The sequence below is a fragment of the Chlorocebus sabaeus genome, chromosome 2, assembly GCF_047675955.1.
Source record: "Chlorocebus sabaeus isolate Y175 chromosome 2, mChlSab1.0.hap1, whole genome shotgun sequence".
In the NCBI taxonomy this organism is placed as follows: domain Eukaryota; kingdom Metazoa; phylum Chordata; class Mammalia; order Primates; family Cercopithecidae; genus Chlorocebus; species Chlorocebus sabaeus.
Genome location: NC_132905.1, coordinates 12,321,711 through 12,346,334, shown reverse-complemented (window position 1 = coordinate 12,346,334; position 24,624 = coordinate 12,321,711). Strand labels below are relative to the sequence as shown.

Genomic DNA, 24,624 nt, shown 5'->3' with positions numbered 1-24,624 from the left:
CAACATAGTGAAACCCTGTCTCTATTAAAAATACAAAGTTAGGCCGGGCGCGGTGGCTCAAGCCTGTAATCCCAGCACTTTGGGAGGCCAAGACGGGCGGATCACGAGGTCAGGAGATCGAGACCATCCTGGCTAACACGGTGAAACCCCGTCTCTACTAAAAAGTACAAAAAACTAGCCGGGCGAGGTGGTGGGCGCCTGTAGTCCCAGCTACTCGGGAGGCTGTGGCAGGAGAATGGCGTGAACCCAGGAGGCAGAGCTTGCAGTGAGCTGAGATCCAGCCACTGCACTCTAGCCTGGGTGACAGAGCGAGACTCCGTCTCAAAAAAAAAAAAATACAAAGTTAGCCGGGCGTGATGGTGCATGCCTGTAATCCCAGCTACTGGGAGGCCAAGGCAGAAGAATCACTGGAACCCGGGAGGCGGAGGTTACAGTGAGCCAAGATCATGCCATTGCCCTCCAGCGGCAACAAGAGGGAAACTGTCAAAAAAAAAAAAAAAAAAAGAAAAGAAAAGTGAGGCAAGCATGGACATAACCACGTCTGCATCCTTTTGACTGTAGGAACAAGAGTGTCACAAGGCAGCTGGAAGTGATTGTCAAGTAAACATTCTCAGGTATAGAACAGAAAGTACCAGAAAAACTTCCATATACACCTGGGTGAGAAAAAAAAAAACATTCAAAATTTATTTTCCAACAGACAGACAGCATCAGCAGGTACAACTACAGGGGTTTCTCCGTGGATCATACATTCACAAGGCATTATTAGCTCAACAGTGAGAAAGCCACTGGTGTGTTTTCTGTAACAATATCCACTTCACAGTGTAAACAGGTACTATTATCGTGTTCACTGACAATTCCAGAAGGAAAGGCACAACTTGGCAAAAAAAAAAGGGGGGGGGTGGGCGGGATCCTAAAGTCAGGTGCAACGATGAAGAACAACACTTTGGCTATTCGTCTTGGATGCATATTTCCATCAGGACCTTCCACATAGAGGGGAAAGACTTTTCTCCCAGAAGTTAGTTTTTTTTCTTTCTTTCTCCCTTCTTATTAAACCAAGAGCAATGTTTCGTTTGCTCAGTATCATGTATACAAAAGGAAATTACACAAAAAAAAGGCATCACAAAATCATCTTGAACGTTCACCTCTTCCCACCAATACATCAACTCTTAGGTTTTAGACAGGGCCTGGGAATACTTCAGCGGTCTTAAAACAGGAAAACAGACACTATGGCTACAAAAAATAAAAAATAAATGAGGTAGATAAATTAAAGCTTTCACACCCAGGACTTGCCTGTTCTAACTTCGTAGCCTTCATGAAATATTCAGCAAGAAAACAAACAAAACAAAAAATCTTCATAATTACTTGGCATAAGTCGCACCAAGGAAATTCAACAAAAACAATCAGTATGTGAACCTGTGATGGGAAACACGCCCTTCCACGAGCTTCTCCTCGAGCATGAAAACCCAGTTCTTCAATAGAGTAGGCACTGGCAAACTAAGTCACCTGAGATTCCCCGCTCAGGTGCCCACCTCTTCTAGGCTTCGGGAAGAGGAAGGCATCTAAGAGGTGTGGGGAAAACATTGGCACTCTCGGGGCTCCAACTGAACTTTATTTAAATAAGCAGCAACACATACATTGACTCCCTAAGGACTAACGTTAAGTCCATTTGAGGGCCTCCTACTTAAGGTTCTAAGGTTGAAGCAATTTTATAATTCTACAACCCTAGTTTGTTGTTGTTCCTTTTTTAAGTACATTCAAAATAAACAAACAAGATGGGGACAGGATTGGGGCATATAAAACAGGTCCCTAAAGAGATGACAGACCTTGTCCTTTTACCCGCGTCCAGTTACCGTATAAGTATACAGTACCCCTCTCCCCTCAATTAGGCTGTGTAGTTGTCTTTTCCACTGTTGTTCAGTAAGTTCCAACGATTCTACCTTGAAATAGGTAAGTCTTTGGAAAAAGTCATTCTAGGTTGTACAAAGGTTCTACGTATACGTCTGTCACAAGTAACAAAGCTACTTTGCAAGACCCGCTTCTTTCCAAAATTGAAAAAAAAAAAAAAAAAAAAGTGCCAGGCATGGTAGCTCACACCTGTAATCCCAGCACTTTGGGAGGCCAAGACGGGTGGATCACGAGGTCAGGAGTTTGAGACCAGCCTGACCAACATTGTGAAACCCCGTCTCTACTCAAAATACAAAAATTAGCCAGGCGTGGTGGCACGCGCCTATAATCCCAGCTACTTGGGAGGCTAAGGCAGGAGAATCACTTGAACCCGGGAAGGGGAGGTTGCAGTGAGCCGAGATCAATACCACTGCACTCCAGCCTGGGTGACAGAGCGAGACTCCATCTCAAAAAAAACAGTCTGTATTTGTTTTGGTATGAATTTTTTTATTTTTTCAACTTTTTGCAAAGCAGCATAGCAACAATTGTGATTGTAGGACTTGCCTGAGGTTGTGGTCACAACCATGGTAAACATCATTTGCATATCAGTAAGAAAAAGAAAACAGGAGATGAGTTCTTACAAAACAAAGCAGATTCTAGAGATTTCACGGTGTCTGCATTGCTCCTTCCACGCAAGTTCTCCCTTGCTTAGCTGACCGCAATCTTGTTTTCTTCCAGGAAGTGAGGAAACTGGTGTTTGGGAACGCCATCAGTAGCACTTGGTTTTTCCACATCGGCACTGATACTTGATTGGGAGCCATCCATCTTGGAGACAGTGGCGTTACTCACAACGGAGGTGGCCCCCAAGGAAACAGGGAGGGTAGGAACCCCTCCACTCTGGATCACAGAGATCTCATTGGTCTTCACAGCCAGACCGCCATTGAGCATGCTGGTATACTGGTTCCACACCACAGGGTCCACATTCACCGAAGGGGCCAGGATTTCCTTGGGAAAGATTTCTGAGACTCTTTTTCCGTCCGTACCTAACAGAGCCATGGTGTTCTCGATGGCCAACTTCCTTCCACGGCGGGCTGAGTTATTGTTCGCCCCGTGTGTCATGTAGTGAACCTACGGGAATAGGACAGAAAGGTTTTTATCAAAATAGAGATTTGAAGCTCACTGGCAAGCCAAGAATCAATCTGCATATGGATTTCATTCTACCCAGTGTTTTAACATATAGATGATCCTCGACTTACAGTGGGGTTATGCCCGGATAAACTCACTGAAAGTAGAAAATATTCTTAGTCTAAAATGCATTTAATACACCTAACCAGCCAAACATCATAGCTCAGTTTAGCCTACCTCAAACATGCTCAGAACATTTGCATTAGCTTACAGTTAGGCAAAATCATCTAATGCAAAGACTTATAATAAAGCATTGAAATAGCTCATGTAGGCAGGGCACAGTGGCTCACGCCTGTAATCCCAGCATTTTGGGATGCCGAGGTGGGCAGATCACTTGAGGTCAGAAGTTCAAGACCAGCCTGGCCAACATGGTGAAGCCCTGTCTATTAAAAATACAAAAATTAGCCAGGCATGGTGGCCCATGCCTGTAATTCCAGCTACTCGGGAGGCTGAGGCACGAGAATTGCTTGAACCTAGGAGGCGAAGTTTGCAGTGAGCCAAGATCATGCCACTGCACTCCAGCATGGGTGACAGAGCAAGACTCCGTCTCAAAAAAAAAAAAAAAAAAAAAAAAAAAAAATAGCTCATAGCTCATGTGATTGAATACTGTACTGAAAACTAGAAACAGAATGGTTGTATGGGTACCTAAAGTCTGATCTCTATTGAATGCATCTCAACTTTTATACCATTGTAAATCAAACCATCTTAAGTCAGGGACTGTCTGCACTTTACATTTAGAAAATCAGATTTCTTGGCCGGGCGCGGTGGCTCAAGCCTGTAATCCCAGCACTTTGGGAGGCCGAGATGGGCGGATCACGAGGTCAGGAGATCGAGACCATCCTGGCTAACACGGTGAAACCCCGTCTCTACTAAAAAAACACAAAAAACTAGCCAGGCGAGGTGGCAGGCGCCTGTAGCCCCAGCTACTCTGGAGGCTGAGGCAGGAGAATGGCGTAAACCTGGGAGGCAGAGCTTGCAGTGAGCCGAGATCCGGCCACTGCACTCCAGCCTGGGCAACAGAGCAAGACTCTGTCTCAAAAAAAAAAAAAAAAAGAAAATCAGATTTCTTGTATCACCTAACGAACATTCCTCCCCAGAGCAACCAAGATGGGGTTATAGTCTCCAACTGACTCTGTTCCACCAATCATGGGTGTACCTACGTGAAAACCTACTATATGCTGGGCATTGATCCAAGTGCCAGGGTTAACTTTTTTTTTTCTTGAGTCTTAATCTGTCACCCCGGCTACAGTGCAGTGGCACGGTTCACTGCAGCCTCAACTTCCCAGGCTTAAGTGACTCATCCACCTCAGCTTCCTGAGTACCTGGGACTACAGGTGTGCACCACCATGCCCAGCTAATTTATTTTTATTTGTAGAGACTGGATCTCCTTATGTTGCCCAGGCTGGTCTCGAACTCCTGGCCTCAAGTGATCCTCCCCCCTTGTCCTCCCAAAGTGCTGGGATTACAGGTATGAGCCACCACACCCAGCCTAGAGTTCACATTTTTAAAATGCACAAACCTACACAGGTAATAAAACTGTAGAGTACACAACATGCACACGAGTAGAAGTAAAATGGGAAAATCTGAATATGCTGATTGCAACAATGTCAATATCCTGATTATGCTAAAATGTGATACTACAGTTTTGCAAAGTGCTACCAATGAGGAAAACTGGGCAAAGCATACAAGGACATCTCTATTACTTTTCAAAAGTCCAGTGAAAATCTATACTTATTTAAGTAAAAATTTCAGTTAAAAACAATTTGTGGGCAGGGCGCAGTGGCTCACGCCTGTAATCCCAGTACTTGGGGAGGCCGAGGCGGGCAGATCACCTGAGGTCAGGAGTTCGAGACGAGCCTGGCCAACATGGTGAAACCCCATCTCTGCTAAAAAATATATAAAAATTAGCCGGGCATGATGGCGGGTGCCTGTAATTTCAGCTACTCGGGAGGCTGAAGCAGGAGAATTGCTTGAACTCAGGAGGCAGAGGGCTGCAATGAGCCGAGATTGTGCCATTGCACTCCAGCCTGCGTGACAGAGCAAAACAGACCATACCCTGATGCAGTTGACATCTAAATATATAGAACATCAATGTCTAATAATTGCTACAGAGAAAAATGTATCTGGCTGGGAAAGCTACAGAAGGCCATGGTGGAAATAGGATGCTATTTAATCTAGGGTGGTAGGCAAGGCTTCTGCTAAAGAAGGGAACTTACTAGCATCTGGCTGCTTTCCTTAATTATTTTTCCTGTCTGGCTTTCAAGTTCTGAAATCCTTTTCAGCTTCTTTTTTTTTTATTTATATGAATTTAATTTTTGTAGAGATGGCATCTTGCTATGTTGCCCAGGCTGGTCTTCAGCTCCTGGGGTCAAGTGATCCTCCCACCACCACCTCCCAAAGTGCTGGGAGTACAGGCGTAAGCCACTGTGCCTAGCCCTTTTCAGCTTCATAAGAGTTTAAAATTCTTAAGAGACAGGGTCTTACTCTCTTGCCCAGGCTAGAGTGCAGTGGTGTGATCACAGCTCACATTGCACCCTCGACATCCCAGGTTCAAGCAATCCTCCCACTTTAGCCCCCCAAGTAGCTGGGCCTACAGGCGCATGCCACCACGCCCAGCTAATTTTTATTTTGTAGTGACAGGGTCTCCTTATGTTACCTCCTCCCTGCTCAGCCTCCCAATTAGCTGGGACCCAAGCATGCAACACCACGCCCAACTGATTTTTGTTTTTTCTGTAAAGACGATGTCTCCCTATGTTGCCCAGGCTGGTCTCAAACTCATGGACTCAAGCAATCCTCCCACCTCGGCCTCCCAGAGGAATGGAAGGATGGAAGAACTCATCACGGATTGTGCCAATAAGGAGAAGACACTCAGCGCCCAGCCCCCATCCTGCTGAAAGCCCACACAAACCCACCTTTAAGTTGCCTTTGGTGGTAAAAGCTCGCCCACAAATGTTGCACACAAAAGGCTTCTCTCCAGTGTGAGTCCGCTCGTGGATCTGAAGAGCGCTAGCAGACGAGAAGTTCTTCCCACACCGTGTGCAGCCATGTTGCTTGGCCTGTCGGCGTGGCTGGGCTGCTAACAAAGGGGTCATCCCTGGGGACAATGTTGAGGGTCCCACAAACGTGCCAGGAACTTCAACCTTGACATAGGTTGGCTGGGCTCGGATAAACGTGGAAGGGAGACTGCTCCGACCTAGTACACAGAGGGGAAAAAAGCCAGACCTTTATCATCCAACATTCATTCTTTCTCTTCAAAGCCAAAGAGATCTTTACAGATAACTGCCTGCTAGTTTGAGAGTCTGGAGCTGGCTTTGTAAGAAATTAACACCTTCCTTTGAATTGTTTATCTGCACAAAGAAGAAAGCCTCAAATGCTTGGGAAAAGGTACCACACTCTGGGCTTTTTTTAAGGTATGGGCAACATATAAACACATATCTAATTTAAGTTCAAATTTCTACATAAGAAACTACCTTTAAAGTATATGCCCAGACACCATCTTTCTTTGATTCTATGATACAGCTTTTCCCTTATTTTACCATTAACGACATCAACAGTCACCTCTCAGTAGATACGTGCATTTAAAATGGGTTCATCCTTCCCTGCTTCAAGAGCGGTTAATTTGTGAATATCACATCAGGCAGTGGGGCCTCAGAGTCAGGGGACCATGGCTTATTTCAGTGGTCAAAAAGCAGTGGCCACTTCCTCAAACATACTCTTAAGACACCCGTATACAGAATCAGTGTAGAGAAACAAAAAGAAAAAAACTCTAACAAAATAGAAAGACTACCCCTATGTCCCAAGGGGTTCAAAGACAAAAATAAAAACCAACAAAAAAGGTATGTGTCCATACCCATTTTGCATTGACCACCATAAACAAAAAGCATGTTCATTACTAGGATAGTGGCAGTTACTATTGCCCTCTACCCAGAAGCACAGAAAAGCTCATTGCCCTATAGAAGGGGCTGCTTCAAGTCATACTCTCCGTTTGTAAAGTTCAACCCAGGTTCCTTTTTGATGACCTTGAGCCCAAAATGGACATAAGTTAAATCCAAAGCTCTATCACCTTCCATCTCAGGGCGGCTGTTCTCGGAGCTCTCTGCTTTGCTCCCAGCATCGGGAGACTTTGACTTGATGCTTTCGGCTTGACTATTGGCCGGGGAGAGTGCCTGGAAGGATGTGGTTTCCAGGATGTCTGGGCTTCGGCTCTGATACTCCTGGTCTCCCATCAGCGAGGACGAGTCGTTGGTCAAGCCGTCGCTCTCCACGGAACCGTTTTCTCTGCTGCCCTGGCGCTGCAGGTTAAAAGGGGCAGGACCCACTTTCCCTGGGGCATCTAAGGAAGCCATCATGGCAAACCCTAGCGTGGGTGATGCCGAGTGGATGCTGGGAAGAGGCGTGGGGACCTTCGAGGAGCTGCTGGGAGCCTCCTGGGAGCTGACTTCCTCTAAATCGATGCTTTCGATGACATCATCATGGCAGATGGCGCCGGTGCTGCCGTTCTCACCCACCGTCATTGGCTCAGAACCCGGAAAGTCACAGGGATTCTCTGGCAGGGGCGTGTTGGGAATCTGACCGCCCATGTGCATCCGAATATGCTGCTGCAGCATCACGGCGTTGGTGAACTTCTTCTGGCAGATGGGGCATGAATGCTGCGTCTTAATGGACGTGTTGGTTCGGTGAACCCCGAGGTGTGTCTTCAGGTTACCTTTGGTAGAAAAGGCTCGGCCACAGATCTTACACTGGAATGGTCTCTCCCCGGTGTGGGTGCGATAATGCATCTTGAGGGAGCTCTGGCAGCTTAAGACTCGGTGGCAAATGAGACATTCGTTGGGATCAGTGGTGGCCTTGTCAATGTTCTCCACCAGCTGCTGCAATTTCAGAGTCTCTGACCCTGGCTCAGGGGTCCCACTCCCTTGGAAGCCACCAGCCCTTGGGGAATTATGGTTTGGTCCCACCCCAGGGAGTGTGCGTCCACCCTCACTTTCTGGAGAAGGCCCAGGCTGCAGGTCACCGGGCAAGGGGCCACCCGTGAGGTCCTTGGGATTAGTCCCCGAAGAGAGATTCTGAGGTAGCCCTACAGAGGTGGTTACAAGGACAGGTTTGCTGTCTAAGGAAAGACTCGATTCATCTATGGGGTCAGGTACAGAGAGTGCATAGGGGATGCCATTGCCGGCCGCCACTTTGTCCTGGAACTCGGCAAACAGCTGGGGGTTTGCCTTCACCTGGGGATGTCGGTGAAAGTGCACCTTGAGGTTGCCCTTGGTGGTGAAGCGATGACCACAGACAGAGCACACGAAGGGTCTCTCTCCAGTGTGGGAGCGGAGGTGGATCTGCAAGGAGCTATCAGTCCCAAAAACCTTGCTACAGTACTTACACTTGTGCTTGTAGAGGACCGCCTCGTCTTTGGGTTTGACATCCACCGCGGAGATGTTCGGGGGCTTCCCCTTCCCTTTCTTGGATGTGTCTAGCGTCACAGTGGAGAAAGGGCTCTGGAAGAGCACCGAGCCCGGGGCCTGAGGAAGCAAAGCGCTCGGGAGGCGGGACATGACGTTCGGGAGCACCCGGGTCCCATCCGGCTTCAGAGCGAAGGGCGCCAGCCCTGGGGACAGGGAGGTGGTGGCAGAAGGGATGTTGGCATGAGGTAGCTTGGCTTGTTTCAAGGCATCCAGAGACAGACCTTGGCTTCCAGCTTTCTGGCTGAGCAAAGCCACAGCTGCAGAAACCTGCTGAGACATGTGGCTGCCCAAGGTCTTCAGAGTGTCGGCCCCTGCCCCACTCGAGTGGAGGGCGTGGGAGGCCCACATGTTCACCTGGATGCGGATCTGCTCGGTGAGCTGGATCTGCTGTAGCTGCTGCTGCTGCAGACACAAGATCTGCTCGAGGACCCACGGGATGCTGTTGGCGCCAGGCACGGGGGCAGGGAGTGCATCCGCGCTCCGCTGATTCACCGCCACCTTGGTGCCCCGTAGTGCCTGCAAGGTCACGTTAGTGTTGGCCACTTTGCCTTTGGCTAAATAGCTTATGTCCTGGGGGGTGGGTGGCAGGGCTGTCTCTGTCTTTAGGTACACCACAGACTCCGCGCCTGGCTTCTCCTTCACGTCCTCTGAGCTGCCGCCATTCTCCCTGTGACCGTCCTTACTGCTGGGGCTGGCGGGCTGGTGGCTCAGTACAGCTCTGGAGAAGTCTTCTGAAGGCACTGGCCCCTCGCTGTCATTCATGATGAGGACAGGTGGATTTTTAGTGCAATTTTTCTTATGTTCCAGGAACTCAGAGACGCTAAAGAACTCTGCACAGCATTTCTCACAGACGTGCGTCTCCTCCCGACGAAGCCGCTTTACTGTGGCTTCGTCCTCACTTGCCACCTCGTCATTCCCCGGGTGGTTCACTGGAGCACCTATAACAAGACAGAAAAAGCTAAGGACTCTGCCCAAGTAAAAGATATGGGGGGAGCTGGGCACAGTGGCTCACGACTATCATCACAGCACTTTGAGAGGCTGAGGTGGGCAGATCACCTGAGGTTGGGAATTCGAGACCAGTCTGGTCAACAATGGTGAGACCCTGTCTCTACTAAAAACAGAAAAATCAGCCAGTCATGGTGGTGGACTCCTGTAGTCCCAGCTCCTCGGGAGGCTGAGGCACAAGAATTGCTTGAACTCAGGAGGCAGAGGTTGCAGTGAACCAAGATCGCGCCATTGCACTCCAGCCTGGGCAACAGGGCAAAAACAAAAACAAAAACAAACCACACTGATCCCTGAATTTCTTTTGTAACTGGAGCTTATTTACTTTAGGGTTAGTGCCAGCCTACACATTGCAACTCCGAACTTGGGACTACGTTTTAGCCAGATGCCGGCGTCCTTTACACAAGACGCCTGGCGAAGACTACGTCACTGTTCTCACCTCCCCGCTGTCCTCTCTGGTATACCCCATCACCAAGATATCAATGGAGCTTGGGGCCACAGGACAAAGACAGGCATACCTCCGACCCAGCAGCTGAGCCTAGGAATCTAAACCACAGAAGACATTCACACAAGCCTACAATGATCTAGGTTTTTTTGTTTGTTTTGTCAGAAACGTTCACAGCAGCAAAGAAGTAAATTTTTGCCCACCCACCCATAGTGTAAGAAGTATGCAGAATTTCTGTGCCATAGAAATTAAGTGAAAGAAATGGGTTGCGCGACAATATGTACAACATGACCATTTTGCTTAAAACAAAACCTGTGTTTGAAATGTACAAACGTGGCTGGGTGCAGTGGCTCACACTAGTCATCCCTGCACTTTGAGGACACTTTTGAGAGGCCAGGAGTTCGAAACCAGCAACACAGTGAGACCCTGTCTCTACAAAAAAATAAGAAGATAAAAACTGCTGACCATGGCGGTGTCCATGTATAGTTCAAGCTACTCAGGAGGCTGAGGCAGGAGAATCGCTTGAGCCTGAGAAGTCAAGCCACTCCAGCCCCGGTGACAGAGTGAGACCCTGTCTGAAAACAAAACAAACAAAGTACAAATGCACAAGGAAAAGGCCAGGAAGGGCTGGAGTGCAGTGGCCCAATCTTGGCTCACTGTAACCTCTGCCTCCTGGATTCAAGCTATTCTCATGCCTCAGTCTCCTGGGAAGCTGGGATTACAGGCGCCCGCCACCACGCCTGGCTAATTTTTGTATTTTTAGTAGAGATGGGGTTTCACCATGTTGGCCAGGCTGGTCTTGAACTCCTGGGTTCAAGTGATCCGTCTGCCTCAGCCTCCCAAAGTGCTGGGATTACAGGCATGAGCCACTGCATCCAGCCAAATCCATGGACTTTTGACAGCACAGTCCACCAACGGGTTTCCAGGAAGGACTGATCTTGAAGCATGGCCTTAACAAACTGGTTTAATCTTTACTTATTTCAGACTGGGTCACAATATGAAGTCTTGCAAGTTATGTGTAGGCTGGGGGTGGGTCAGGGGAAGAGACAACAGCCATGGGCAGGTCTGGCGGGCCAGAGTTAAGAAAGCTGGCCAGGGCCAACCTGGCCTTGCCTACCAATAACAGGTAGTTATTGATAGGCAAGTGGGTTCATCCCTAAGAATGCCTACTGAGCACACATAATCACGAGATGACAACCTCGTGATTCGATGATTAGATGCCTGGATTTACTGATTCAACCAGGACTGAGGAGAACGATGCCTCACAATAAAACAATGTAATGCCTCTCATTCCACAATACTGACCTCCTACTATGTGCAAAGCAGGGGTTGGGGGCCCAATGGTGAAAAGATGAGCCCCATTATCTTCCTATAATTCAGATTTTGTACCCACAGATGCCCACACTGTAATCATTCAATCCTATTAAATATCAGCTCCATTTAAAGATAAGAAAAAAGCCGGGCACGGTGGCTCACACCTGTGATCCCAGTACTTTGGGAGGCCAAGGCAGGCGATCACCTGAGGCCGGGAGTTCGAAACCAGCCTGATCAACATGGTGAAACTCCATCTCTACTAAAAATACAAACTTAGCCCAGCGTGGTGGCGCATGCCTGTAATCCCAGCTACTCAGGAGGCTGAGACGGGAGAATTGCTTGAACCCGGGAGGCGGAGGTTGCAGTGAGCTGAGACTGCGCCCTTGTACTCCAGCCTGGGCAACGAGAGCGAAACTCCATCTCAAAAAAAAAAAAAAAAAAAACAATGAAAAAATAAAGATGTGAAAAACAGAGACTCTGAGAAATAATGTGACTTGTGAAACATAACAAAAGTTATTGACAGATAACTTTCGAGCACTTACTTTGTATGTGGCCAGGTATGATTCTAAACAATGTATGTTATTATATTAACAACTCTGAAATAGAAACTATTACCCTATTTGACAGAAGGGGAAACTGAGGCACAGAGGACATGAACTTGCCCAAGGTAACATGTCAAGTAAACCGCAGAGCCAGTATTAAACCCCAGACATGCAGTTCTCACACCTTCTATTGGAACCCTTCATTTGTACCCTTCTGATCATGTTTCTTCTGTTAAGACTGCAACTCTCTTTCCTCTCAGAGATGTTAAGGTAGGACAGGAGAGCCTGGGAGGTTGCCTTGGTTAGGAAGGGGTGGGAGTAGACCACCCATTCCTGTCTTATTTCTAGGACTTCCAGAAGTTGCTCTGAAAGTGTTAGGATGCAGTGCGATGCTGCTACTTCCAGGTAGAGTTCCAGTAGCAGATACCAGCACAAACTCTCCTTAAGCCCCAATACCGCTGCGAATCTGCCTCATTTCAATGATCAAGATAAAAATGCTCGTCAATTCCCAGAACCCTGGCAACTATTTATCTGGGAACCACCAACTCTCAGATAAATAGTATCTATCTGTATGATTTCCCAAGACTGGAAACCAGCACTAAGTGGGAGTGTTAGGTGGCACTATCTTTCTAGAAAAGCAATTTTGACAATTATGTGTCAAGAATGTTAAGTGAAACTTTTTAAAACAGTTTCTCTTCTTAGGGAAGGAAATACGTATTACTGGTAGGAGTGTATAGATGGATACAGCTCTTTCAGCAAGTCATCTGAACATCTTCATTTTAGTACAATTTTCCTTTGACCCAGCAATTCCTGTTTTAGGTATTTCCTCGATATTCCTGCAAGGATTTAGGATAATGCTGCAAGGATTTAGGATATTCCTTGCAGCATTTCTCATGTTAACAAACAGCAACAAAAATGGATGCACCTTGGTCGTCAGTAAGATTTTGGTTAAATAAATTAGGGTGCAGAAAAAGCGAACGCTTTATAGCCTCCAGAAATAAAGGAGACCAAGGCTGGGCACAGTGACTCACACCTGTAATCCCAGCACTTTGGAAGTCAAGGTGGGTGGATCACTTGGGTTCAGGAGTTTGAGACCAGCCTGGCCAACGTGGTGAAACCCTGTCTCTACTAAAAATAGAAAAGTTAGCCAGGCGTGATGGCATGCGCATCGCTTTAACCCCAGCTACTCGGGAGGCTGAGTTGGGAGAATTGCTTGAACCAGGACCCAGGAGGCGGACGTTGCAGTGAGCCAAGATTGTGCCACTGCACTCCAGCCGGGGCAACAGAGCAAGACTGTCTCTCAAAAAAAAAAAAACCTTCAATAAAGCCCATGCAAAAACATTAACCACTCCATTCTGCTTTTTAGAGGCCAAAAGCTAACCACCACCAACCTCTCCAAGCAAGAACAAAAACATACTTCATACTCTTATACCTTAAGGTACCTTGTCTTACACCTTGTCCAGCCCAGGTCCAGGCCAGCTTTGAATTCAACCCAACACAAATTCATAAACCTTCTTAAAATGTAAGATAGTTTTACAATTTGTTTTAAGCTCATCAGCTATCATTAGTGTCCATGTCTTTTATGTGTGGCCCAAGATAATAATTATTCTAATGTGGCCCAGAGAAACCAAAAGATTAGACACCCTTGCCTTAAGTCACTTTTCTGAGACGGAGTCTCGCTCTGTCGCCCAGCCTGGAGTGCAGTGGTGCAATCTCGGCTCACTGCAAGCTCTGCCTCCCGGGTTCACGCCATTCTCCTGCCTCGGCCTCCCAAGTAGGTGGGACTACAGGCGCCACCATCACGCCCGGCTAATTTTTTGTATTTTTAGCAGAGACGGGGTTTCACCGTGTTAGCCAGGATGGTCTCGATCTCCTGTCCTTGTGATCCGCCCGCCTCGGACTCCCAAAGTGCTGGGATGACAAGCGTGAGCCACCATGCCCAGACCAGTCACTTATCTTCATAGCCACATAATCAAACAAGCTCCTTTGTTTCTATTTTGCAGATGTGGAAAACAGGCTCGGAACTAAGTGGCTCAAGATGACATACTGCTTGCTAGTTAGAAGACAGAGGTGACTTAAATACTATTTAACGGCACTAAAATGAGTGGCCCAATTCCTAATGGTTTCTTCTAGAGCAGTCTCTCCCCTCTATGGGAGAAACTTTTTCATCTTGCCCCTCTATGGAGGCTTTTAAGTTATTTTTCCCTAATAGCTCCTCCCTTATAAAGTTCTAACATCACAAACATATTATATACATTTACGTCCTTTGGAAGGTCACAAACCACTGTAATATCAATAAAATGTTTTCATAGCATTGGTGAAAATATCACTTGAAATGTATCACATGTGAAAATATATGTCATGAGAAAATATCACATGAAAATATACATGTTCTGTTTAACACAGGCATTTTTAAACAGGGGGTCTATGAAATTAGATAAAAAAATACTAATTTTCACTTAGCTGAACTAAAATTCAACATTTCGTTCAAGGATGAATATAAGGAACATACCACAGTGGTATTAATAGTTGTGACTTTGTCATCAGTGGAGACCACAAATATTTTCATACAGTGTTACAAGTTGTTACAACTTCGAAATTCTTGTTATCTGACGGGCTATTAGATCTTGTTATTTATTGTATTAATAAAGTAGCTGATATTACTAAGTGAAAAATGTTTTCATTTTTGATGACTATATTTCAACGTAATTTATTTCCTTGGTCGTCTATGTATTTTATACATTACACTGAGAAGGGATCTATGGCACAAAAAAGGTTAAGCTCCCTCCCCTAGAAGGATCCAGCAGTTCCCAAGAGTGATTTACAGCCTGAATACCAGCTTGCCTTTGCTGTATACACAAGCTCGCCTCTTCTGTAGCCTCCACCAGCAACATCCCACTTGAGTCTTAAAACAGGAGCAGCTCTGTTTGCTTGTGCAGTAAAAAGTGCTTCTACATCCAGGCCGCCACTGGTAAATACCGAAACTGTATTTGCCGAGGAGTAAGAAGATTCTGTTATGAACAATTGCTGGACATGCTTAAGTTAACCCCAAAGGAAAAAAAGCAAAGTTCAGAGGGATTACACAGCAACTAGTTCTTCCATTTCTCCACCCCACCCCCACCCCGAATTTTAGGAATGTTATCTTGCAGCATCTAGTTATCCAATAAGTTGGAAGAATGCAGTAAACCCAGCAGGGGTCTTAGATTCAATCACTGCCAAATGGATAGAAAATACTCTTACTATTGTATAGGAAGAAAGTTCATCTACTAGTGACCAATCAAATTCTGGAGACACGGAAATGCTTAAAAAGTAAAACCCGTATATCTTGATAAAAGCATTATGACTCAAGCTTATCTTTTTTTCATTCCTACATTTAAAGAACTACAATGAGTAGATTATGTAAAGCACACATCTTCTACCCTCCCCCACCCCCAGGATAATTGCTTACCAAAAAACAAAAGGAAATTATGTGCCTTCTTAAGTATTTAACCAGTTGAAAGAAAAGTGCCTCTTTAGCGGTTTAATTTTAGCAGTCAAAAAGCCTTCAACTCAAGTCATAGAAGGCAAATTAGACTTTAAGTTTCTACCTAGTTAACATCTAAAAAAGGCAAAGTTTCAAACAGCTTTGAACCAAAACTCAGGGATTCTGCTGGAGAGGAAAAAAAAGAGTAAATGGCTCAAAGAAAGTTTCCTAGGCACTAAGGCGTGTGACCTCTTTTTGCTTCCAAGGTTAGGGAAGTGTCCCACTCTGCCCCAACTAGAGATCAGGCAAGTTTGTAAACTCCATCAGGGCAGGGGTTTTTGTCGCCAGTCTCCAGAGTCCCCCTGAACAAAACCTGACACAGACATACAATTCGTTGGGGCGGGGATTGGGGGGGATTGCGGTGACTGGTGATGCAGTTCTTATCTGGATTTAGTGGCTTTTAAAAATGTTTAGACATTTAAAAAAATAGTCAAAAGTACTGTAGGCTAAAGGTGATGAGGAAGACAGAACTTCTGGAACTCTTTTTGCCATTCATTTTTCCAGGGTAGTACAACCCAGAGAAGCCAACCAAACTCCAACTTTGTTTTATTTCTGGGACCTCTTCATCTAAACCATGTGAAGACACATCCCAACATTTAAGATGGCAGAAGAGAAGCCACCAAACCCAACCCGCCAAGCACCCGTCATGGCTCCCTTGTCAAAGATGCCAAAAAGAAAATCTCATCACATCACCAACTGGCCTAAGGCTATTTAAAAAAAACAAAAAACAGTTCCTTGAACTCTGGGGCGAGGTAGAACAAGGCACCATGGGACATCAAGCAGGACAAGACACCACAGGCAAAGCCATTTCAAACAGGTGCTGCAATTTCAAATAAGTAAAAATATGACTATCAATTTTGGTCTTTAATTTCTTGAATGAAAGATAGCGCACTCAAGTCCCCCAGCCTGGTGTCTGGCAGGCAGCACACTGCCGTTTCTGCTAAATTGCCTCAAGTGGCAGCTCAACACCATCTTGACACAATAAACACAAATAAAAACATTTTGGTATTTTGAACAAAATTAGTACTGATCACATTCCCAATTCATAGTAGCCCTTCTATAGTTGAAATTATCTAAGCAGGGCATTTTATCACCACTATATAGAGGAGGAACCCAAAAACTCAGAGGAAAAAAAACACCAAGCTGGCTTCAAGGTTACACAGCTGAAAGTCACACAGCCACACTGGAATGTGGATCCCATTCTAAAACCTGACTTCCTAGGCATCAACGTAAACTTCACATTTTAAAAAAAGGAAATGCTAACTGCCTTCAGCCTCCCAAGATGGTTCCCCAACCCACAGCCCAGGAGGAAACTCACCAACAGCAGCACGAATGACAAAGTATCATTTGCTTGTGCACTGCACATTTGTATTCAACAAAAGGAGCTGTTTGGCAAATTGTAGCTTCTCTCCCTATGGGAAACCCAGATGAAGTCTAACGTAGAAAGCTAGCCTGAAACGTTAACTAACCTCAAAATCCTTCTAGCCAGCCTGGGTCATTTTGGTAATTGGAAATAGGAAGTTATTCGAAACTTGGGAATCCTAATCGTTGATGTTTGTAATCCAGTTTAGCACAAAGGGCATTTGAAACTCTTTTGAGAAAATGCTAATTTTTCCTGTATGTAGTGTTAGCCCCGCGACCACCTGCAGATTTTTTGATCTGTTAATTGATCGCCAGACGTCATTTTCCTCCCTCGAAAACCGTATTCTCGAATGGCTTTGCAAAATAAGACCAGCTCAATCTGCATTCTAAAAAATGATGTAAGACATATACATCCTAGTTAGATATATATGTCTGAATTATATATCTAACTATATAATTTTAGGCAGATCAAATGCAAAGAACCCAAACGCAGCCATTACAAACGCACTGCTTGGGAAAACAACCTTCTGTCCCAAGGAAGAAATTGGAGGCTCTGCAAACACATTCTAGCCGCCAGGAGTTAATACCAAGAATTCCAAACTTGGCAAAGAACAGCGGGCACAGACGGCGATCACGCAGGCGACCGGCACGAATCCCCTGGGGTGCCCATCCTTGGCCCAGCCCAGTACTCTCCATTCACCCCCGCAACCGGTCCCATCCACCAGGTGTGAGCCAGCACCTGCGAAGGGACCCCGCCTCCCAGCAAAGGGCTATGCTTCAAGCTGGGCCTCCAGGGGGCGCCCGCGCGCAGGCCGGGTGGGTTGTCCGCGACAATCCTGGTGATCAATAGCCAACTCCCCTCCCTCCCAAATCGCAGTGGCAGCGCACGGCCAGGCCTGAGGTCTTAGCTCAGCTCAGGTTGACTCTGATTCCAAACTCCAACATCGTTAATTTCAGAAGCCCTCCCGTAACAAGCTTCCCTCCCTAAAGGTGCCAAACACCACCAAAAGCCCCACGTGTGTGCGCCCACCCAAAATGAAGGGGGAAGGGGAGGTCAGCGTAGGACCAGGGGAGGGGTCAGAGCCAGGAGCTCGCCCCTCCTCTCCGAAGGAAGCAGGCGGGCTGAGGGTTAACCCTTTTGTTCCAGGTGGGCCAGGCCACGAAGCCTTCACGCTCCCCTCAACCCCCACCCCACCCCGCCCCCAACCAAGGCACAAAGAGAGTCCCTCCAGGCGCCTGGGACCTCGGGTGCGCGTTGCGCTGACCACCCGGCGCCCCGAAAACGCCCAGCCGTCCCCTCCGTCAAGTCGATCCTTTTAATTTGCCCTGGAAAAATGTTAAACGGGGGATTCTATTGACCTATTATAAACTTGGGAAATGTATTACATTCGGTCTCCGACAAAAAGGGTGGAGGGTACGGAAGCCAAAAAGTGGCGACCGTCTTCTCGGGAAACCCCGGGCATCAGAGATAGGCTCTGAGAGTCCTCCGGGGTTACCGCGCACACCCGTCTGCCGCCGGGAAATTAGAAAGCAGGCGGGGAGCGGAGCGACGAACAAGGCCGGAGAGTAGGCTACAAATCCCCCCTCCCCCCACGCGCACGCTAAAAACTTATCAGGCGACGATTTGGCGGGCCGGGATGGAGACGAGATAGTGGGAAACCGCCTCGCTCCTAAAACCTCTGCGGTGAAGTGATGAAGTGGGAACAGAGTTGGCCCCGCCGCTCCCGGCGCGGCTGGAGTCCCGAACTCCCCTCGATCCGGGAAACGCTGGCCGCGGAAGCGTGGGCCGGGTCAGCCGCGGGAGTTCGCCCTGGCCCCCCACCTCTCCCCTTTCACACCAGGGCGCAAATGTGGAAAGCCGAGCGCTCCAGAAAAGCCACGCAAAACGGGAGGCCGGTGCACCCCAGCGGGGCTGCCGCGCGTCCGCCACCCCGGCCACTGGGGGCTCGCACCCTCGGGCTTGCCGCGGTTATTTTTAGGAAGTCGGAAATCAAAGATGGCTGGAGGTCAGGCCCCGAAAGGTTAGGGCGAAGATCGGCAGGCGGCGCAGCCCGGGCAGAAAAGGCGAAAACCAAAAAAGAAAAAAATTTTAAAGGGAAACATTGAGCCCTCCTCCCCCACCTCTCCGTTCCCTCCAATCCCCTGCGCAGCGCGGGTGGCCCGCACCCCAGCTCCTGAGGGTGGGAGAGGTCGCGCCCCCTCCCCCCACTTGGCCCGGGAGGGGCGCGTGCAACAGATCGTCCTCCTCCGGGGGGTCTTCCAGGGGTGCGCCCCTCCTCCAGCCTCCAAGAAAAGCCCCCACGGGCTGGTGGAGAGGGTGAGGATCCCCCGGGGTTCTTTCTTTTGAGAGCGACGCGAGGGAGGGGGGAACACCAGTGAGGGGAGTGGGACCAGTTAAGTGAGGGGCAGAGGACAAGGAGAAGGGAACCTTTCGGGAGCGAGGAGAACGGAGGAGCGAGTGGGGGTCAATTTTACAATAAGGGGAGAAAGCTGGGGGTGAACTTACACAAGAGGGGAAAAGAAAAAAGTGTGAAACGTGCAAAAGGCGGGGTGGTGGGGAGAGGAGGCGACCTCTCCTCCCGGGCACTGAGCCCCCAAATCTCGGTTCCTGAATTTGCGCTGGACGCGGCCCGCTCCCCGAAGCCCGCGCCCTCGAGGATCCCGCGTACGTCCGGGAAGCTCCCCTCCCCAGGCGGGCGCCCCAGCCCCACTCACCCAGCTCCCCTGCCGCGGGCGCCGCTGGGGCCGCATCTGCAAACTCCGGGGTCGGCTGCTGCGGCTGCTGCTCGCCCTGGTCCTCCTCCGAGTTGATGTGCTGGGGTTTCGCCTGCTTGCGCCTCGACATGGTGCGAGCATCGGGGCGCCGGGAGAGCCGCAGTTATTTGCCCTCTCCGCCACAAATTCCTGGAGTTGGGAAATTTACCCCCCTTCGGCCGGAACGCGCATGTCCCAGTAATTATTATTATCAATAATGCATTGCGATTTATCATGAGCCCTGACAGCTGATTGGCCTGGGTCCAAGACCTCAGAGATCATTTAAATAAGCCCTCATTGATCAGGGAGGGGCGAGGCATTCTGGGCTTTGTAGTCCGGGCCTACTTGTGACAAAGGCGTGTTCATCAGGGGAGCGCAGCTAATTAGCATCCGGGCTCAGATTGGCTGGGGCGGAGACGAAATCAGAGGGGGACCCATCCTCGCTCCAACTATCTGAGTCCTTGGAGAGGAGAAGAAAATGGGGGGAAATGCGTACTTATTAAAAAGTAGGAGCGTAAGTAAAAGTTTTGGAACGGGTGTATTTGGTAGTATGCTCCAAAGATTACTTTGTAAGGTTGATGTCCACCAGCCGAGAAGGGAGGTCTCTTCATACTGGAATATTTTGGCTCAGTTTTCACATCTACACGCACACACACTCCCCCAAACCTGAGATGTGACCCGTGTCCCCTCCCATCTTTTTGATTACAAATGTTTAAGTTGAGTCTCGAGATAACTGAAGAATGATGAATAGTGGTGTTTTCGGCCCTCCCACCCATCTCAACTCTTAAAGTGAGCTCGGAACTTCCAAAATTTCAGATTACCCCACCACCACCGTGACTTACCTCTTTTAAAAGCTGATTAATAGCCTCCAGGATTCCTGTTCACAAAGACTGGTTTGTGGTTACGATGTGAACCTTGATTTTTTTTTTTAACTTCAAAATGACTGGCTACTAAGTATTAGAAATGGCAAATTATAAGCAAGCATAGTCAGAGATAATATCAAAACAGCAAGCAATTGCATTTTTTCCCCCAGGAGCCATAAATGCCTGATAACATCATATTTTATTACTGAGACAATGCTCTTGCATCTCTCATGGAATGGTAATGGGGCACGGTCACAGTATCTGGTTGTTACTAATCACTATTGGAATTTTTTTTGCAATACGCACATTATTACAGAAAAGGTGTATGGTTCAAAGTGATTGTATCATTCTGACACATGAGGCCTGGAATTTTTTAAAGTTGGGCTTGTGTGTGTGTGTATATTACATGTATATACATTTATACCATAAATCCCTGTATATGTAATTTGGCTAACTGCTTTGCGCAATGTACATGCTCAATAAATGCTAAATGAATGATGAAATCATCAACCTGCTAAGTCTTTGATTGGTCTTTCCATAACTGCTCTGGGCATGCGTCTTTGTTTGGCATTTACTTCATTGTAAGGGACTGTGCAGATATAAACCCTCCCTCCACATTTGTGCATTGCATTCTCTTGATTAGTTATTCATCACGTTCCCAGCTTGTAAACTCATCAGGAATACAAGCAAAATGGAATGCTGGGCTCATCAATGTGTTCACCTGGGTATTTGGACAACCCAAGGCAGAAAATAAATCAGCTTGATCATCTTTTTTATATTCGTGGCCATCAGTAAAAACTTATTGAAGGAAGATTAACCTTCAATTTTTGAGTCTCTGAAACAGTCTTGCCTTATTTTATGTATAACATCTAAAGCAAGTAAGACAGAATTACACCCAACAGCCAGATTGGAAAGGTAAGAATTTAGTTTAATAATACATGGAAGCAGTTTAGAATAATGATACTGAGTAAAAAGGGCAATTAGCACCTTCCTTGCTGACTAATCTACCGATATTCTCAACACCTTTTCTGTGTAAGGTAGTGTGGCAGGAGATCTAACTTACAAATCTAAACGAATGTGCAGTAGGTTTACGGCTCAAAAAATATTATTGGGTTAAGAAAAATTTCATTTATTATATAGTTTATATTTATTTTAGTAGATGATAGTTGTAACATGTTAGCCTTAGAATGAGATAAAATTGTGCCACTTGACTCTCCAAGTGATAGTAATAATAATTGATTGACCCCTTGTACATGCCACAGACTGCATTAAATAAATGCACACCGCCTAGTTTTATCTTCCAGTGGAGGTCGGCCCTATTGTCCTCTCCATTTTGAAACTGAAGCTCAAAGACAGGAAGTGACTTAATTAGAAACTGGCTGAGCTGGTGGTCAGTTTCTAAAATGGCGGTCAGTTTCTAAGTCTGACTCCAAAATTCTATCACATCCTAATACCTGTCTTCCAACTATAGCTGAATATAGACAAGATAGCTAAAGAAGAAAAATCGGAGTACAGTAAACATATGTTAAACCTAAAGTGTCCTAGAAAAATCTTGGGTTTTCGGAAATCATTCCAACAGATGAAGTCAAGAAGTTTCCCTCAAATGGAAACCTTCCACAAATGTCATATCAAGAAAAGCAGGACACGGTACATGTTTTGAATCTACTTCCAGTTTAAGAACTCCAGCCAGGAGCCAGTTGGTGGAAAATAAAGTAAGTCCTAGAGCAAAGCAGGGGATGACTGGAAGGTGTAGCAACAGGCAAGTCCCTAATCAAAGGTTGTTTCAGGCTGAGCACATTGTCTCACGTCTGTAATCCCAGCACTTTGGGAGGCCCAGACTGGCGGGTCACCAGAGTCAGGAGTTCGAGACTAGCCTGGCCAACATGGTAAAACTCCATCTCTACTAAAAATACAAAAATTAACCGGTCGTGGTGGCGTGCATCTGTAATCTTGGCAACTTGGGAGCCCGAGGCAGGAGAATCACTTGAACCCAGGAGGCGGTGGCTGCAGTGAGCCAAGATCTAGCTACTGCACTCCGAACTGGGCAACAGAGTGAAACTCTGTCTCATATAAAAACAAACAAAAAAACAGTTATTTCTTAAACCAAAGGACCTGGGTGGGACCCGAGCTTGAACAGAAAATGTTCAGAGTAAAGGATGATATTAAACTTTTTAATGTAATGTCCTTTGTTAGGTGATTGGGTTTATATAATCCAGTCATCGTCAAAGTTTATGTAATCCAGTCATTTTCAGTGTTTCTGCCAGGCAGGAATATTCAAAAAGTACACTTCTTGGTATATTTTTCAGCAGTCTTATTGTTTATAAGGAGATTTGGGATGTGTAATCTCATTTTATCCTCACTAATATCCTTTTTTAATTGCTTTTTTTTTTTTTTTTTTTTTTTTGAGACAGACCACTCAGTGGCCCAGGCTGGAGTGCAGTGGCACGATCTCCGCTCACTGCAACCTCTGCCCGGGTTCAAGCGATTCTCCTGCCTCAGCTTCCTGAGTAGCTGGGACTATAAGCGCGTGCCACTACACTCGGCTAATTTTTGTATTTTTAGTAGAGATCGGGTTTCACCATGTTCACCAAGCTTGTCTCCAACTCCTGATCTCAAGTGATCTGCTCACCTCAGCCCCCCAAAGTGTTGGGATTTACAGGCGTGAGCCACCGTGCCCAGCCTATTTCTATTTCATTTATGGAGAAACAGAGGCTCACAGCTCCCATCGGCTCCTAGTGAGTACTAACGAATGCATGCCAAATTCTGGATTCAGTAACTTTGCACAGGTCTCAGTATAAGGCAGGTCTTTCCCCGAAAACCCCACCTTTGCTCTTTTCTGCAAGGAATCTTCTTCCTTTCCACTGCTTGCCTCTCTTCACCTGGCCCACTCCTAAGAAGCCTGTAATCTCTTCAAATTTCCCTTCTTAAAACCAATCTTCCCTCTTCCAAACTAGGTCTCATTCATTAGTGCTCTCAGTCTTCAAGAAACCACATCTTTCTTTTTATAGCATAGTTCAAAATATTTAAGGACAGACTTTCTCATATATCTGTTTATTGCTTATTTCTCACACTGCAGCCTCCATGAGGGCAGACGCCGTCATCATGGTGTCCTTAGCACTTTGCCACAGTAATGGAACACAGAAGTCACAACAAATAAATAACGAATGACTCAATCCATGCTGAGTAACTTTAGAGGCCTGAATATGAAACAAAGTGTTAAAGGCAACATAGTCGGTGGGAATGTAAAATGCTAGAGCCATTCTAGAAAACAATATGGCAGTTCCTCAACAAATGTAAAATAGGATTACCATATGATCCAGCAATTCCACATGTGGGTATATATCCAAAAGAATTGAAAGCAGGGTCTCGAAGCAGTATTTATATACCCAGGTTCACAGCAGAATTATTCGCAATAGCTGAAAAGCAGAAACAGCTCAAGTGTCCACGGACAGAGGAATGAATAAAGTACATGCAGTCTATCCATACAATGGAATATTACTCAGCCCTAAAAAGGAAGGAAATTCTGACACATGGTACAACATGGATGAATCTTTGTATGCGTGTGGTTTTTCTGTTATTTTTTGTTTTTATTTATTTATTATTATTACTTTTTGAGACGGAGTCTCGCTCTGTCGCCCAGGCTGGAGTGCAGTGGCCAATCTCAGCTCACTGCAAGCTCCGCCTCCCAGGTTCACACCATTCTCCTCCCTCAGCCTCCCAAGTAGCTGGGACTACAGGCGCCCGCTACCACACCCAGCTAATTTTTTGTATTTTTAGTAGAGACGGGGTTTCACCATGTTAGCCAGGATGGTCTCGATCTCCTGATCTCATGATCCGCCTGCCACAGCCTCCCAAAGTGCTGGGATTACAGGCGTGAGCCACCGTGCCCGGCCCACATGGATGAATCTCGAAGACATTATGCCAAGTAAAATGAGCCAGTCACAGAAGGACAAATGGAGTAGTCAAATTCATAGAGATAAAAGGTAGAATGGTGGTTGCCAGGGGCTGGAGGGAGGGAGAGTGGGGGGTGGGGGGAGCGGTTACTGCTTAATAGGCATGAAGTTCCAGTTTTGAAAGATGAAAAGGGATCTAGATAAATGTTCAGATTTTAGCTGCTTTGCCACAAAAACAAACAAACAAAATCAGGTAACAATGCAAAATGGATAGGTTCATTTGCTTCACTATGGTAATCTTTTTACTATCTATACAAATCCCATAACGTCATGTAGTATGCCTTAAATATACACAATAAAATTTATTTTTTTAAAAAAAAGAGATATGTACTGGGCACAGT

The 24,624-nt window shown here is 46.6% G+C and overlaps 1 protein-coding gene across 2 annotated transcripts; it reads right to left on the bottom strand.

The window, feature by feature from the left end:
• Positions 1-661: 661 nt before the first annotated feature.
• SALL4 (spalt like transcription factor 4) lies at positions 662-19,660 on the bottom strand. Of its 2 annotated transcripts, none has more exons than XM_008013907.3 (4): positions 19,429-19,660; positions 7,133-9,463; positions 5,982-6,262; positions 662-3,012 (listed from the first exon to the last, which is right to left on the bottom strand). In XM_008013907.3, exons 1-4 carry the CDS (start codon positions 19,556-19,558, stop codon positions 2,593-2,595), a joined length of 3,162 nt encoding a protein of 1,053 aa, XP_008012098.1. In that variant the 5' UTR covers positions 19,559-19,660; the 3' UTR covers positions 662-2,592. The 2 variants fall into 2 exon arrangements, with proteins under 2 accessions (XP_008012098.1, XP_037838565.1); XM_037982637.2 differs by having other exon boundaries at positions 8,444-9,463.
• Positions 19,661-24,624: the final 4,964 nt, after the last annotated feature.

Excerpts from the sequence above, each read along its gene's own strand:
- SALL4 (XM_008013907.3), bottom strand. The coding sequence starts at position 19,558 with ATGTCGAGGCGCAAGCAGGCGAAACCCCAGCACATCAACTCGGAGGAG. Across the intron at positions 9,464-19,428 it reads GCCCGCGGCAGGGGAGCTGG|GTGCTCCAGTGAACCACCCG; the intron begins GTGAGTGGGGCT and ends GTCTTGTTATAG. Across the intron at positions 3,013-5,981 it reads CCACCAAAGGCAACTTAAAG|GTTCACTACATGACACACGG; the intron begins GTGGGTTTGTGT and ends CTATTCCCGTAG.